The sequence below is a fragment of the Bufo gargarizans genome, chromosome 4 (assembly GCF_014858855.1).
Source record: "Bufo gargarizans isolate SCDJY-AF-19 chromosome 4, ASM1485885v1, whole genome shotgun sequence".
Classification (NCBI taxonomy): Eukaryota; Metazoa; Chordata; class Amphibia; order Anura; family Bufonidae; genus Bufo; species Bufo gargarizans.
The window spans coordinates 418,410,250-418,426,932 of NC_058083.1; the positions used below are offsets into that span (position 1 = coordinate 418,410,250).

Consider the following 16,683-nt stretch of genomic DNA (forward strand, 5'->3'; position numbering starts at 1 on the left):
CCCTCTGCAAGATATCTCACTATTTTTGACTTTTCTGAGCCTGTCAAGTCCTTCTTTTGACCCATTTTGCCAAAGGAAAGGAAGTTGCCTAATAATTATGCACACCTGATATAGGGTGTTGATGTCATTAGACCACACCCCTTCTCATTACAGAGATGCACATCACCTAATATGCTTAATTGGTAGTAGGCTTTCGAGCCTATACAGCTTGGAGTAAGACAACATGCATATAGAGGATGATGTGGTCAAAATACTCATTTGCCTAATAATTCTGCACTCCCTGTATACTGTGTGTGTGTGTGTATATATATATATATATATTTATTTTTTATTTTTATTATTATTAAACATCCATTGTACTAAAATGGTGCTTCTACTGCTCCTAAAAGCAATACTTGGACGCATGCCTCTTAGATTTAATAGTCTAATTGTTTCCTTGGCATTTTCAACTTTCCATTGTTAAAAATAGAACAAAATGTCCTGACCTGTAGTACTGTATAACCCAAATAATATTTCTTATCAAAGAAGTAGAGCAGGTTATGTGACTACCCTTGTAAATATGAAAACATTGTAACCTGAGAACAAAGCTCTATGGAAAACTAGAAATTAGTTCCAAATCCACCAAAATAACAACCCTAAACAAGAAAAAAAAGATTACAATTCTGAAAAATCAGCAGATAACTAACATAAATAGTGAGATATAGCTGCTAGAAGATGATGACAGGAGCTTCTTCAGGGTACTATACAGTACACAGTCTACCAGAAAAATAAAATGCCCCCCACTTGGTGTCTGAAGAGGCAGTTTGTTCTGGCAGTACAGATCATATATTACTGCACTGTAGAGAGACATGCCAAACACAAAACAGCCAACCAGTGCATGCAGTGCAGTAATATAGGTGATATGCCAGTTAAATTTCCATGTTGGATGGATGGATTTTCTAGCCAATAATGTGCACTGCAAAGCACCAGTACAGTATGTCGAGTGTGGCTTCAAGGTATAATGACCCAAGAAAGATGATTGCATGTTAAACGTATTGTAAACTGAGGCCATTGTTACTTGAGGAACCACTGTAATTGTGTGCAAGTCATATTAATACAGTAAGCATAGCAATCTAGTGCAATTTCTACAACTGCTACCAACATGTGATGTTACTAGGGCTAGGGCTACACGGCGACAAAAAAGGTTACAACTACATTGCGAAGTGTCTTGCGCCATTCATGTCGCACGACCATTTATTGTAGTGATAGTGTATGATGTTGCATTTTGTACTGCGACACCATTAACTATATAAAGAATGTTGCGCAACACGTGTCACCGTGCAGCCCTAGCCTTATGCAGAGCTCTGTGCCAAGTACGGCTGCAGCCAGGAAAACAAACAGCAGCGGGGAGGACTGCAGCACAGGGCAAGAAGCAAGGGAGAAAAGGCGTGAGTATTGATTCTTTTGTTAGTTTTTATTTAACTCAGACAACCCCTTTAAGTCCTGCAAAACCTTTGTAATGGTTATCAAACTGCATGTGATTGTGGTTATTATTAAGGGAATGCTAAAAACAAACCCTGTCTTACTGGGTCAAAAGTAATAAATGTTGGGCAACCCTCTCAACAGAATATATAACAACAAAATGGGTGACCTTGTTAAAGCTTAACTTTTCATCAACACTAGATATAAAATAATAGCCCATAAGTACAACAATAGACAAGAATATGTGCTGCACGAATGTGCCTAAATTACCAGTGCTCAGTAAAAGAAGAACAGTCTTAGACTACTTTCACACTTGCGGCAGGACGGATCCGGCAGGCTGGTCTCCCTGTTGGATCCGTCCTTCCGCTGTTTCGCCGGACCGCTGCTCCGTCCCCATTGACTATAATGGGGATGGGGGCTGAGCTCCGGCGCAGCACGGTGGTGCACGGCAAAAGCCGCCGGACTAAAAAGTCCTGCATGTCCGACTTTTTAGTCCAGCGGCTTTCGCCGTGCTGCACTGGAGCTCAGCCCCCGTCACCATTATAGTCAATGGGGACGGAGCGGCGGTCCGGCGACACGGCAAAACAGCGGAAGGACTGATCCGACAGGGAGACCAGCCTGCCGGATCCGTCCTGCCGCAGTGTGAAAGTACCCTTACCACTGTTCTTCTGATTTTTGGCTTCCAAAACATACCGTCACTCTTACATCATGACTGATAAATAAATGATGTGTCACAGCTCGAACAATACATAATGTGACACTACAATCCCACAAAACCGAGAACACCCATCCTGTTACCAGCAGCGCATGCAGGAAACTACTTATTTTATCCTACTTCCTGAACTACAATGAAGAGAATGAAAACTATGGAAAAACATCATTTTCACTTTAGGAATGAAACAGAGAAAGTAACCTAAAGTGTATCTAAAAGGATTACGTAACTCAAATCAAATCTTTCAAGTTTTACATTAAAACTCACAGCTCAATTGTTATATATCCACATATACAGGGCAGCGTCTATGACCTTCATAGCTGACTCACTTTACTTTCAGCTCATTACAGTCTCTTTGTAACTACTATGGAATAGTTACTAATTTCCTCTACACTTGTTCTTTTCATTTCTGACTAATAGGAAGTTTTTCGAAAACATTAGCATTCCTTATAGCACCTGTTCTGACGTTCCGGTCATTCCCTCATGACTAGTATTCAGTAAACCTAAAACTGGTACAGAAATCTAGAAAACAGAAAAAGTCTTGACTGACAGATACCTTTGGGGACATTTTTTAAATTATCATATTATTGCTTATTTTGGGTTAAAAGTTTTCTCCAATGGTCTTATAAAACAATTTGTTCTCTACAGCTTTCAGGTTTGTACTGACTGATTGCTCTGTAGACATCTTCACCCTTGGTAGCTCATAAATTGTTATTTAGGCTACTTATCAATTCATAATTTAGCTTGACCCGCTAGTAACTGCAAATACGCCTTTGGCGGTCACTAATGGCCTGCTTACTGACCACGGCATCTAGGTGGTTTAAAGGGGGTTCCCTTTGCCTTTTCTCATCAGGACCCCGCAGGGTACCAATGTCTTTGCAAGTCAGCCTGGGGCCTAAGGAAGGCTCCCATGTCTGCCTACATTGTGTGCCCTATCAGGCTGTACTTGTCTAATATAGACTGATGGCTCTTTTCAGTGTAAAACACTGTACTGCATAAGCAATGCATTCTATGATAGAAGCAATCAGAAGATCACCTGTTAAAAGGTGGGATTTATCAGGTAGAGAAAGTTGATACAAGACACTTACTAATGTATTTTGACTGTCCATATTGCCTTCTTTGCTGGCTTGATACATTTTCCATCACATTGTACACTGCTTGTTACAGCCACTGCTGCAGAGCAGATACAAAGTGCCCATGAAGTGAGTTGCTATGCATGCATGCCTATGTGCTCTCCAATAGTCCCAGATATCAGAGAGGCCGGCAGTTTTTTCCTGTAGTGTTCCTTTTAATAGCTTGATTCATTTTTTCCATCACATTATATACTGCTCGCTTACATGGCTACGACCACCCTGCAATCCAGCAGCGGTTGCCGTGCTTGTATGTGCACGGTTGCCTCAGTTAAGCAAATGGCATTGATCATGTAGATAAAATTATTAAAAGGCACTTACACTGACCAAAAATATAAACTCAACACTTTCGGTTTTGCTCCCATTTTGCATGAGCTGAACTCAAAGATCTGAAACATTTTCCACATACACAAAAGACCCATTACTCTCAAATATTGTTCAAAAATCTGTCTAAATCTGTGTTAGTGAGCACTTCTCCTTTGCCGAGATAATCCATCCCACCTCACAGGTGTGGCATAATGATTTTTTTAAAAAGTTAACGTTTTAATAAATAAAAAACGAAATCTCTAAGTTAGGGTGGAGTTCACATTATTAGTTATTTTTAGTTATTTTTCCATTCTTCTGATCCAACGAAAACAGCTCAAATGGATACCAAATATGCATAACTGATTAACAGGATTTATTTATTTACAGGCTCTTGTTTTTCTTTTTCTTCTCTTTTTTCTTTCCAGTTGTTCTGATGGATCAGAAGAACAGAAAAATAATGGCGAACTCCCCCTTGAAAAATACACCTTTTTTATATTGCAAAAAAAACAACAACAAAAAAAACATTTTCAATAGAAAAAAATACAAAAATGTAATCTCCTTCACATATTTTGTATCACTGAGTCTGTAACAACCCACACTAGACAATTATCATGTCATTTATCCTGTATAGTGAACGGTGTATCCAGTATGCCATAAAGAAATGCCAGAATTGCAGTTTTTTGCTTATTTGCTAGCAAAGGATGGAATAAAAAGCAATCAAAAAGTGTTATGTACCCAAAAATGATACCAATAAAAACTACAAATAGTCCTGCAAAAATCAAGCCCTCACACAGCTTCAGAGAGCAAAACATAAAACAAAAGTAATGGTTCTTGGGATGTGGTGATACAAAAACATTTTCTTTTTTTATTGTGGACAAGTAGTAAAACATAAAAAACATGTGTTTGCTATCCCTGTAATTGTACCGACGCAGAGAATAATGTTATATATGTGTACCCTAAATATGGCTACATCGAGAACAAAATAAAAACATAGTTCTTGACAATGAAAAAAATTCTTGGTCATTAAGGCCCAAAACAGGCTGGTAATTAAGGGGTTAAATGAGTGCTTAAGAGCTGTTAGGAAAGCAGATATAAGTTCCTCTGGTGGATTTCAGTAAGAAGCTGAAAAAACTGTCTACAAAGTCAAAAAAGCATCAAGGCTGAAAAGGACACAATGGTTGAAAAGGTTATTAATATATAATAAAGACCAATTGCAAATTTGCCTTTTATCCCAAAATAAGTGCAACACAATAATAAGAAATGTCCCCAGGTACCCATAGCAAAATCTAGAATTTTGAAAATGTAAACTAAGCAGCAGGAAATTTAAGGGGTTGTCAGATAATTCCTTGCTATATGTTTAACTACGGAAATGTAAAAGGTTGTCTCACTTAGGACCCCTTTCCTGCAACCAAAGTCTACATAAACTTCAACCCATATTCACACTAAAAATGGTGCCAGGGAAGTAGTGCACAAACTTATGTGCCACATGACTAGAAACAGCACTCCTGATTGGCTCTTCAGCTTTGCATCTGACTCTTAGGGACCATTTACCTGTATGCTGCAAAGGTTGATGGGAGAATAGCCATCAAAACCAGAAGCCCAAGAAAGCATGATGCGATTTGATGATATGCTCAACGTCTTCACATTAAAAGGAGGAGAAGGAATTCCTGGAAGAAATCATATGGGAAAAATGACATTCTTGTCAGTGCTTACAGTAACATTACTATGGTACTGTGGTACCCAAATGAACAGTAGATTGTGTCATTGCAAAGGGTCTGAATGAAGACATTGTTAGTGTTTCCTTTTTAATAAATTTGCTAAAATTTCTAAAATTCAGTTTTCTTGACTGCAGATTGATGTGGAAAACTTTTTTAGCACAAGGCATAAAAACATAAAATCTGAAAAAAGTGAAATGGTCTGAAGACTTTCTGAAAGCACTGTATGTGTATATATATATATATATATATATATATATATATATATAGTGGCAATGTGAACATTGAGGAGTGCAGTAAAGTCCCGGGGAAGTATGATAAAAGGGGTGTTGTTTGCACCGGGAGCGTTTCACCAAGGGGCCCGTCCTTGGTGGAGTAAAGGCCCCTATATAGATGTCCACTAAGTTAGCTGGTGGACACCAATATTGTTAGAATAGCAGGTTCCTGCTAGTCCGGGGCGGGCTTTTAATGGGGAACAGGCAATGTGTTGGGCGGGTGCATGGACCCATGCTCAACTCCGGGACTTAGGGCATGCTCACGTCCAGGGATTCCATTTAATCTGGTTGCTGGAATTGGGTGTGTCTCACTCTGGAGAGTGTGCAGACAGAGGCCTGGTGAGGCTCTGTCAGTGTGGTCTCAGCTAGGCAAGGCTGAGGGGCCACAAGGCTATGCAATAGCCTGGACTTTGGGGGATTCAGCGACGCCCAGGAACAAGAATTAAAATGTCAGAGTCGGGAGGACTGCTAGGCCACAACCCCCTCCAAAAGGTACTGCATTTGTTACAGCCTGAAGGCTGGTGGACTGTATGTCTGGGGTAAGCCACACCTGGTTCCATGTGTGAACGCTATAGTATAGCCGAGTTAAGGATACAATGTTTATTATGTTTAGGTAGAGCCCAGGCGGGCAGGCTTTTGTTTTATGCCATGGCGTGTATGAAGAGTGTCAAATAAATTGCCCTGTTTGGACCTGAAACCCAGTGGTTATGAAGATAATTCGGTGAGAATGACCCCCGAATAAGAGACAATTAAGAGAATAAGAGACATAATTGAGTGATATGAACAGAGAGACTTAAGTGAATCTGAGAGCTGTTTAATATTTATGGAAAATATACATATAGATCACTATATACAGTATGCAGTTCTGTATTGACTAGACACACCTGCCCTCATTGTAATACTACCACCACCAAAGGCTCGTCTGGTGACAACAGTGGCTGATGCATAGCGCTCTCCTTGACGTTTACAACATCGTTGGCGGCCATCATTTCTGCCCAGTGTGAATCGACTTTCATCAGTGAACAGCACTGAGGCCCACTGGTCCCTCGCTGATGTAAATGGTTTTGAATGGTCTGACGTGACACTTGGGTGCCTCTCACCTCCCTCAAATGTGCCTGGAGTTGTGTGGCATTCATCATCCAGTTCCGCAGGGCATTGTTTACAATGAAGCGGTCATCAGTGTGGGCTGTAGGCAAAGGACGTCCACTTCTATGGCTTTCTGTGACTCTTCCAGTCTCTCTGTATCTCTGTTGCAACCTGCTGGTGACACTCTGCGACACTTTAAGCTCAGTGGCCACTTCCGTCTGAGAACATCCTGCTTAAAGTCTTGCAATGGTGAGGTAATTGTTGATCAATTGTTAGGGGTCGTCTTGGTCTCATGATGTCAAAATGTGAACGATGAGGAGGACTTTTTAAATACCAATTCTAATTGAACCAGGCAATTTATTGGGCGATTCATGTATCAAACACTTGTTGTAAAGTTGGCCGTTAAGCACCTTGTTAGAGATCAGCAAGTTGTGCAAAAAGTACTGAAACATTGAACAGCTGGACATGTGCATTCAAAAGTTTACAGAAGGTCACATTAAGTTCACCTGTAAAAGGGTAGAGTGCATTTTAGGTTCATCCTGAAATTTCACCCACAAGCCAAATATCTCTCGCCTCACGTTTGTGAGTAATGTGTGTCTGTGTGTATATATATAATATATATATATATATATATATATATATATATATAGTGATCTATATGTATATTTTCCATAAATATTAAACAGCTCTCAGATTCACTTAATAAGTCTCTCTGTTCATATCACTCAATTATGTTATGAAGTCCTCTATAGTTTTAATGCATTTGTGAAACCAAATGCACTTAAAAATTAACTTGGTCCATAACCAGTGTGCCTTTGCTGCCAAGTAAAAACATATAAATGTTGTGTAATCTGATTTATTTTAGTGCTGGCTGAATTAAATAAACACTAGTAAACCTTATTTTTCCACTGCACAGTTTAAAGGGACTCGTCCTTTTAAAAATGGCCTTCTTCCAAGGCTGCAGGGAATACCAAGGGAAAAGAAGCAAGTCTAAACAAGTCTTACATTAATGAGTCTATCAGAGAGACAACTAAAAAATGAATCAATACCACCACTGTCCATAAACTGCTAGGCTCACAATGAATGAGCTGCAATCTGATCATACGGCTCCAGCAGACAGTCAAATAAAAATTGCCATCTGCAGCATTAGTCATGAAAGTCCCATCAGGACGGGTCATCGGATCCATCATTATGCACTGATATCTGCTTAATCTTACATTTAAAAGCTACATCCATACAGGATGGATACGCTGCAGATTTCTGTGGCAAATCCACAGTGTTTTACAGTACCAGCAAAGTGGATTAGATTTAAAAAAATGGGAGAGGGGAGATTGAGCAATAAGGGCTAGGGGCAATAGCGATCATTGAGGGAGGCATTTCCATCTGCCCGGTAACACACAAACACTGGTGAAAAATTTTATAAATCAAAGTTTACCCAGCACAAAGATCAAGTGCCCTAAAAACAAGAATGGCAAGTATCACTTCCTCCTGGCTACAGTGAATATGGAAGCCAGTATAGGAAGGAAAACATGATTCATTACATCCTAAAAACAGAAACACTATGACTCATATTCCTCCCCCCTCAAAAAAAAAAAATTATATATAGAGATATATATATATATATATATATATATATATGTGGGGATTCGCTTTGGTAGGCAGGGTAAGCGGACGCACGCAGTACAGAGGCAAAAAACAAGGTTTAAATCAAAGTTCAGTGTTTATTCACACATAGCAAGAAAACAAGCCAAAAGAAAGTGTTCAGTTTTGGTGCCTGTTCACACCACACAAAGTTCACAGTGCAAAAGACGTCACCTGGTCAGCAGATGATTTTCACCCAGAGTCCGCAGCAGTCTTTAGTGGCCTGTTTCCCCAGCCTATGGCTCACACAAACAGATGCCTCAGTGTCTCAAACCACAGACTCCTCAGCTCCTCTGTCATGGAGGATAATCCACCACCTGAACATGCTGGCTGGGTTTTTTATATTCCAGCCAAAACCCGGCCTGGAACCATGGGGAACAGCCACCCACCCTGCTCTTTGGCTGCTCCCAATAAGAACCGGCCCGGATTGGCTTTACAGCCATTCTAACAGTTGAGGTGTCAGATTGCACTACAGACCTGACACTTCAGGGAAAAAAAACGGTTCTTACCTCACCGAGGCCAGGAACCTCGGTGACACGTATCTTCCGTCAAAGACGGCTCCTTGTTCCTTCTTACATACCTCCCCCCTTTGTTCAACCCTGAGGGGGTGAACACTTGCCAGACAGTGTACGCGGGATAGGGCATCCGTGTTTCCCTGTAACCTGCCTGCCCTGTGTTCCACAGAAAACTTAACATTTTGCAAAGATAAGAACCACCTGGTGACCCGAGCATTCCTCTCTTTGGCCTGGCTCATCTACTTCAAAGGGGAGTGGTCGGTCACCAGACGGAACCTTCTGCCCAAAAGGTAGTAGCGGAGAGACTCGAGTGCCCACTTGATGGCCAGGCACTCTCTCTCCACTATACTGTACCTAGTCTCGGCTGGGGTGAGCTTCCGGCTGAGGAAGACAACGGGATGCTCCTCCCCGTCAATATCTTGAGATAGTACAGCACCGAGACCTACCTCGGAGGCATCGGTCTGCACTATAAACTCCCTTTTGAAGTCGGGCGTCACCAAAACTGGGGACCCACACAGGGCCGACTTCAAAGCGGAGAAAGCCTTTTCCGCCTGCTCATTCCAGTGGACCGTCACTGACTTGCGTCCCTTCAAAAGGCCTGTCAATGGTGCGGCGACTGTAGCAAAATTGGGGACAAACCTCATATAGTACCCCACCATACCCAGGAACGACTTTACTTGCCGAGTAGAGACAGGTCGGGCCAATTCCTAATTGCCTCAATTTTGTTCACCTGAGGTTTGATCACTCCGCGCCCAATGACATACCCCAGGTACTTGGTCTCTTCTAACCCTATCGAGCACTTTTTTGGGTTAGCGGTTAAACCAGCCTTCCTAAGGGAGTCCACTAGAGCCTGGACTTTAGGTAAGTGACTTTCCCAGTCGGTGCTATGGACAACGATATCGTCCAGGTACGCTGAAGCGTATCGACGATGTGGACGGAGTGCAATATCCATTAACCTTTGAAACGTGGCGGGAGCGCCATGTAGACCAAAGGGTAATACCTTGTACTGATACAGCCCCTCTGGCGTGACGAAAGCCGTTTTTTCTTTGGCAGCCTCCGTCAAGGGTACCTGCCAGTACCCTTTGGTGAGGTCCAACACAGAAAAATACCGGGCTTGGCCCAACTTTTCAATAAGCTCATCCACTCGGGGCATGGGATACGCGTCAAACTTGGACACCTCATTAAGTTTGCGGAAGTCATTACAAAACCGCAATGTCCCGTCTGGCTTGGGTATTAATACTATCGGACTGGCCCACTCACTTTTTGACTCCTCGATGACACCCAGCTGGAGCATTAGCTGCACTTCCTTCGTGATGGCTTGTCGCCTAACCTCGGGTACCCGGTACGGTTTTAACCGGACTTTCGCCTGAGGCTCAGTGACAATGTCATGCCGGATTACGGACGTGCGTCCAGGGAGGTCTGAGAACACATCCGTATTCCGACTAATGAACTCCCTGGCTTCCTGAGCCTGTTTAGAGGAGAGGCTGTCAGCAATTTTCACTGTGACAGCCGCTTCCCCTGCTTCAGACTGAGGGGCCAAAACCGCTTCCCCTAGGAACCCTGGTCGTGGGCTGTCTTCCGTACAGGTTTCCCTTTCCTTCCACGGCTTGAGCAGATTTACATGGTACACCTGCTCCGGCTTTCGCCTCCCTGGCTGGTGTACTTGGTAATCTACTGGTCCAATTTTTTCTAGTACCTCGTCGGGCCCCTGCCACCTAGCTAGGAACCTACTATCTACCGTTGGTACCAGAACCAACACCCGATCACCCGGGTTAAAGTTTCGGACCCGAGCCTGCCGATTATAGACCCTACTCTGGGCTCGCTGCGCTGCCTCCATATGCTCCCTAACCAGAGGTAACACTGTTTCCATCCGTCCCTGCATCTGGGTGACATACTCAACTACACTTTTGTGCGGCGTGGTTTGTTGTTCCCACGCCTCTTTGGCGACGTCTAATAAACCACGAGGGTGTCTGCCGTATAGTAGTTCGAAGGGCGAGAACCCAGTAGAGGCCTGGGGCACTTCTCGCACTGCGAACATGAGATAGGGCAGAAGAAGGTCCCAGTCCCTCCCATCCTTAGACACCACTCTTTTCAGCATATTTTTTAACGTCTGGTTAAACCTTTCTACCAGGCCATCCGTTTGCGGATGATACACGGATGTCCGTAACTGTTTTATTTGGAGCAACTTACAGAGTTCCCTCATGACCTTGGACATAAATGGGGTCCCTTGGTCAGTTAAAACCTCCTTAGGCAGACCCACTCTAGAAAACATTTCCATTAACTCCTTAGCTATGAGTTTGGCTGACGTATGACGCAGTGGCACCGCCTCCGGGTACCGCGTGGCGTAGTCGAGGATGACCAGGATGTGCTGGTGCCCTCTAGCTGACTTCGGTACTGGGCCTACAAGATCCATAGCGATCCGCTCGAAGGGAACCTCAATAATCGGGAGAGGGACCAGAGGACTACGGAAATGTGGCTGAGGGCTGGTTATCTGGCAGGTTGGGCAAGACTTGCAAAACTCTTCTACCTCTCTGAACACACTGGGCCAGTAAAACCGCTGTAAAATCCGGTCCTGCGGTTTCTGCTGGCCCAGGTGTCCCCCAAGAACATGTTGGTGGGCTAACTTCAACACGAGCTTGCGATATGCCTGGGGCACCACCAGCTGTTCAATATGTTCACCCCGTAGTTTATTTACCCGGTACAGCATCTCCTGTTGAACCACAAAACGGGGGAACATAGATTCGGCCCCCGGTTGTTGCGGCTCACCCTCAACTACTACCACATTTTCCCAGGCTCGAGATAGAGTCGGATCCTGGCATTTGCAAACATTAGTCTGGCTTTTGTACGTTTCCTTTGAAGTTATGGGTTCTTCCTGGAAGAGTGGCCTTTCAGCCCATGTTGATACAGTACTGGTTTCACTGTGGATATTGACACAATCTTACCAGCTTCCGCCATAATCTTCACAAGGTCTTTTGCTTTTGTTCTTGGGTTGATATGCACATGTTGGACCAAAGCACGTTCATCTCTGGGACACAGAACCCATCGCCTTGCTGCGTGGTATGATGGCTGGACATTCTAATCTTGTTTGTACTTGCGTATAATTGTTTGTACAGATGAACGAGGCACTTTTAGGTATCTTGAAATTGCACCCAAGGTTGAGCCAGACTTGTGCAAGTCCACAATTCTCTTCCCGATAATTTGGCTGATTTCTTTAGACTTTCCCATGATGCTACACAAAGAAGCAGTGTGTTTCCGGTGTGCATTTAAATACATCCACAGGTGTGTCTCTAATTAACTCAGATGTTGCCAACAAACCTAACAGAAGCTTCCAAACACATGACATCGTCAAATGGGCAGTCCATAATTGTTTAACCCCTTCCCAACACATGACGTACTATTGCATCATGGTAGCCAATGCGTTCCCGCAATTTGACGTAATAGTACGTCATGGAGATCGGGCGGGCACCGGAGCGGTGCACGCGCAATCACTGCAGGGGCCTGGCATTCCCTGGTAGCCGGGCTTCTGCTGTATCCGCCGGCATCGCTGTTTACAGCGATGCAGGTGGATTAACCCCTTTTATGCAGTAGTCCGCGCTGACCGCGACATAGAAGGGGTTTGTGTCGGGTGAGGGAGCGCATTGAGTCCCCGCGCTGCTGTGGCGGGGACCCGATGGGTGAGAAGACAGTCGATGCGGTGCAGAGGCTGCCTAATGCCTTGCACGGCATCGGGACCTGCCTTCTACAGGAGCCGAGGCGATCCAGCCTCAGGCCCTTTTCCTAGGCAACCTGTTTGTGTACTACTCACTGTAGTACACGAACAGGCAATGCATTACAATACAGATGTATTGTAATGCATTGCAGAGGGGATCAGACCCCTAAAAGTGAACATCAGAAATAAGGGAAAGAAAAAAAAAGTTTAAAAAAAGTGTTTTTTTAATAAAAATAATAAAGTAAAAAAAGAAAAAAAAAAGCCCCTTTCCCCTTATTTTATAATAAAAACAGAACCCCCCCACACACATATTAGGTAATGCCACATCCTTAATGACCGGCTCTATAAATATATCACATGATCCACCCTGTCTGATAACCATAAAAAAATAAAAAAAGTGTAAACAAAAAAACCAATTTTTGTCACATTACATCACAAAAAGTGCAACACCAAGCGATCAAAAGGGCGTATGTCCCACAAAATGGTATCAATAAAACCGTCACTTCATACCGCAAAAAATGATACCCTACCTAAGATAATTGCCAAAAAAATAAAATAAAAACTATAGCTCTCAGAACACGGAGACACTAAAACATAATATTTTTGTTTCAAAATTGCTATTATTGTGCTAAAGTGAAATACATAAAAAAAATATACATATTAGGTATCACCACGTCCGTAACAACCAGCGCTATAAAAATATCACATTACCTAACCCCTCAGGTGAACACTGTAAAAAAATTAAAAATAAAAACTGTGTAAAAAAAGCAATTTTTGTGACAATACATCACAAAAATTGCAACAGCAAGTGATCAAAAAGGTGTATGCCCCCAAAATAGAACCAATCAAACCGTCACCTCATCCCGCAAAAAATGAAACCCTACCTAAGACAATCAGTCAAAAAATAAAAAAGCTATCACTCTCAGACAAGGGAGACACTAAAATATGATTATTTTTTGCTTCAAAACTGCTATTATTGTGCTAAAGTGAAATTAATAAAAAAAATTATACATATTAGGTATGGCCACGTCCGTGACAACCAGCTCTATAAAAATATCACATGACCTAACCCCACAGGTGAACACCGTAATATATATTTTTTTTAAACTGTAAAAAAAAAGCTATTTTTGTCACCTTACATCACAAAAATTGCAACACCAAGCGATCAAAAAGGAATATACCACCCAAAATAGTGCCAATCAAACCGTCACCTCATCCTGCAAAAAACGAGTCCTTACCTAAGACAATTGGTCAAAAAATAAAAAAGCTATGGCTTTCAGACTATGGATACACTAAAATATCATTATTTTGATTTAAGAAATGCTATTATAAAAGTGTAAAACTTAAATAAATAAGAAAAGTAGACATATTAGGTATTGTCACGTCCGTAACGATCTGCTCTATAAAAAATTCACATTACCTAATCCCTCAGATAAATGCTGTAAAAATAAATAAATAAAAACTGAGCCAAAACAACAAATTTTTTGGTCACCTTGCGCCATAAAGTGTAATAATGAATGATCAAAAAATCATATGTACCCAAAAATAGTATTAATAAAAACATCAACTCTTCCTGCAAAAAAAGAAAATGGAGATAAAAAAACTATTTTTTGTTTTTAAAACTGCTTTATTATGTAAAATTGAAACAAATCATAGAAAGTAGACATATTTGATATAATTGCGTCCGTAACAACCTGCTCTATAAAAATTGTGCATGATCTAACCTGTCAGATGAATGTTGTTAAAAATAAAAACGGTGCCAAAACATCAATTTTTTGGTTACCTTGTCTCACAAAAAACATAATCTAGAGCAATAAAAAATTATATGTACCCCAAAATAGTATCAATAACACTGGCACCTTATCCCGTAGTTTCCATAATGTGGTAACTTTTTTGAGTTTCTACTGTAGGGGTGCATAATGGGGGTTTCAAACAGGACATGGCATCTAAAAAACTGTTTAGCTAAATCTGGCTTCCAAAAACCATATGGCGTTCCTTTCCTACTGCGTCCTGCAGTGCGCCCTTACATGAGTTTGCGATCACATGTGGGGTGTTTCTGTAAACCGCAGGATCAGGGTAATAAATATAAAGTTTTTTATGGCTTTTAACCCTTGCTTTGCTACTGGAAAAAAATTATTAAAATGTTAAATCTGCCCAAAAAGTTAAATTCTGAAATTTCATCTCCATTTTTCCATAATTCTTGTGGAACACCTAAAGGGTTGACAAAATTAGTAAAATCAGTTTTGTATACCTTGAGGGGTGTAGTTTCTAAAATGGGGTCATTTTTGGGTGGTTTCTATTATGTAAGCCTCACAAAGTGACTTCAGACCTGAACTGGTCCTTAAAAAGTGGGTTTTCAAAATTTTCTGAAAAATTTTAAGATTTGCTTTCAAACTTCTAAGCCTTCTAACGTCCCCAAAAAATGTAATGTCATTTTCAAAATGATCAAACATGAAGTAGACATATGTGAAATGTAAAGTAATAACGATTATATGAGGTATCACTATCTATTATAAAAGTAGAGAAATAGAATTTAGGAAATTGGGGAATTTTTCAAAATTTTGGGTAAATTTGGGATTTTTTTACAAATAAAGATGAAATATATTGACTCAAATTTATGACTATCATGAATTACAATGTGTCACGAGACAATATTCTCAGAATGGCTTGGATAAGTAAAAGTGTTCCAAAGCTATTACCACATAAAGTAGACACATTTCAGATTTGCCAAAAAAATGGTCTGGGCAGGAAGGTAAATTATATAATTTAAATTGTGAGGAGGAGATGAACTGTGAAATTCAGGTGCCCTAAAGTGGTTGTCCAAGTTCAATTTGTCTGTGGGCAAACTACCCCTTCCAAAGCTCCCTCTAATCCAGCACTGCTACTCTCTCCTTTCTGCCAGGATGTAGCAGTGATTGGCAGGCCAGGCATATACATTTTACTACTACACATCAAAGTACATTTACTCCATCCAATGGGATCTCTTCAGGAAGCAAATATAAAGAGAAGGTGCACAGAACATGAATCATTACTTATCTCTCAGGCATACCTTTAATGTTAATATTCACATTATTGGAAGCAGTCAGTCCTTTCATGTTGTGAGCTTCACAACTGTATATTGTTGCTTGATCCAAACCTGTTGCAGAAAAATACAGAAAAAAAAAAAATCTTTAAAAAATTATAAAGCCATATTTGTCCGTCTTCATCTTGTCTGGCTACAATTACACATGTGCTTGACAAAAATATATTACAATTATTTTAGAAGCTTAAAGGGGTTGGCAAACCCTCCTCTTGGCCGGACCTGTAAAGGAAAGATTACTTACCTGCTTTCCGGCACCAGCTCCCCACTCCTTCTCTTCTAGGACTGTGATGCTCCAGTGGGGTCCCTCAATGTCAACATCTGTGCCCGGCTGGTGCCGGGAAGCAGGTAAGTCATCTTTCCTTTATAGGTCCAGCCAAGTGGCAAACCCCTACCCCATTCTTGCACTACAGCTTTAATACAAGATAAATGTTGTTTCTGTTTAGCCAAGGTCAAGTTCCCAGTCAAGTTGAAGGTGCAAGCTTCTAGGAATGACTGTCTTGTTCATTAAATGTTGCTTTTTAGGCAGACAACAAAGCTGTCCTCCCTACATCTTCATATAATTATCTATGGAATGTGCTAACAAGGTAGCCAGATGTATTAGCGCTTTTTATACCTCTTTGTATGTGTGCAGTAGGATGTATCTTGATAAGAGCTGTCTATATATTCTTGTGATTTTACAATAAATTTCAGAACTGCTTTGAGCTGCATTGTGATTGCATTTTTGCTTTCTCTGGCTCTATAGTGTGTATATATATATATATATATATATATATATATATACACACACACTGACCCAGAAGTTGACACTTAGTTCCTTGAAGAAATATAACACCTGTAGGTAGGGAGAGACAAGGACAGTGAGCCCTAACCTAGAACCCAGCCCGCTTTCCCTACCTGCAGTGCAAACCCTAGATAGCAAGACCGCAACTGGTTGACAGTCTCTATGCTACTAAGGTACAGAGACAGACAAACACCTAGAGACAAACGACACAAACACAGAGTCTTACGTAAATGGGTCACAACCAGGAGGACAAACCAATACAAAAAACAA

At 41.4% G+C, this 16,683-nt stretch overlaps 1 protein-coding gene across 2 annotated transcripts in view; it reads right to left on the reverse strand.

Moving 5' to 3' along the window:
* The window catches only part of MERTK (MER proto-oncogene, tyrosine kinase), a 110,239-nt gene that overhangs the window by 62,509 nt on the left and 31,047 nt on the right, over positions 1–16,683 (reverse strand). For both annotated transcript variants that reach the window (XM_044290337.1, XM_044290335.1), the window contains exons 5-6: positions 15,600–15,686; positions 5,161–5,276 (exon numbers count right to left, since the gene is read on the reverse strand). In XM_044290337.1, coding sequence (XP_044146272.1) covers positions 5,161–5,276; positions 15,600–15,686 — 203 coding nt within the window. The remainder of the gene's footprint in view (positions 1–5,160; positions 5,277–15,599; positions 15,687–16,683) is intronic.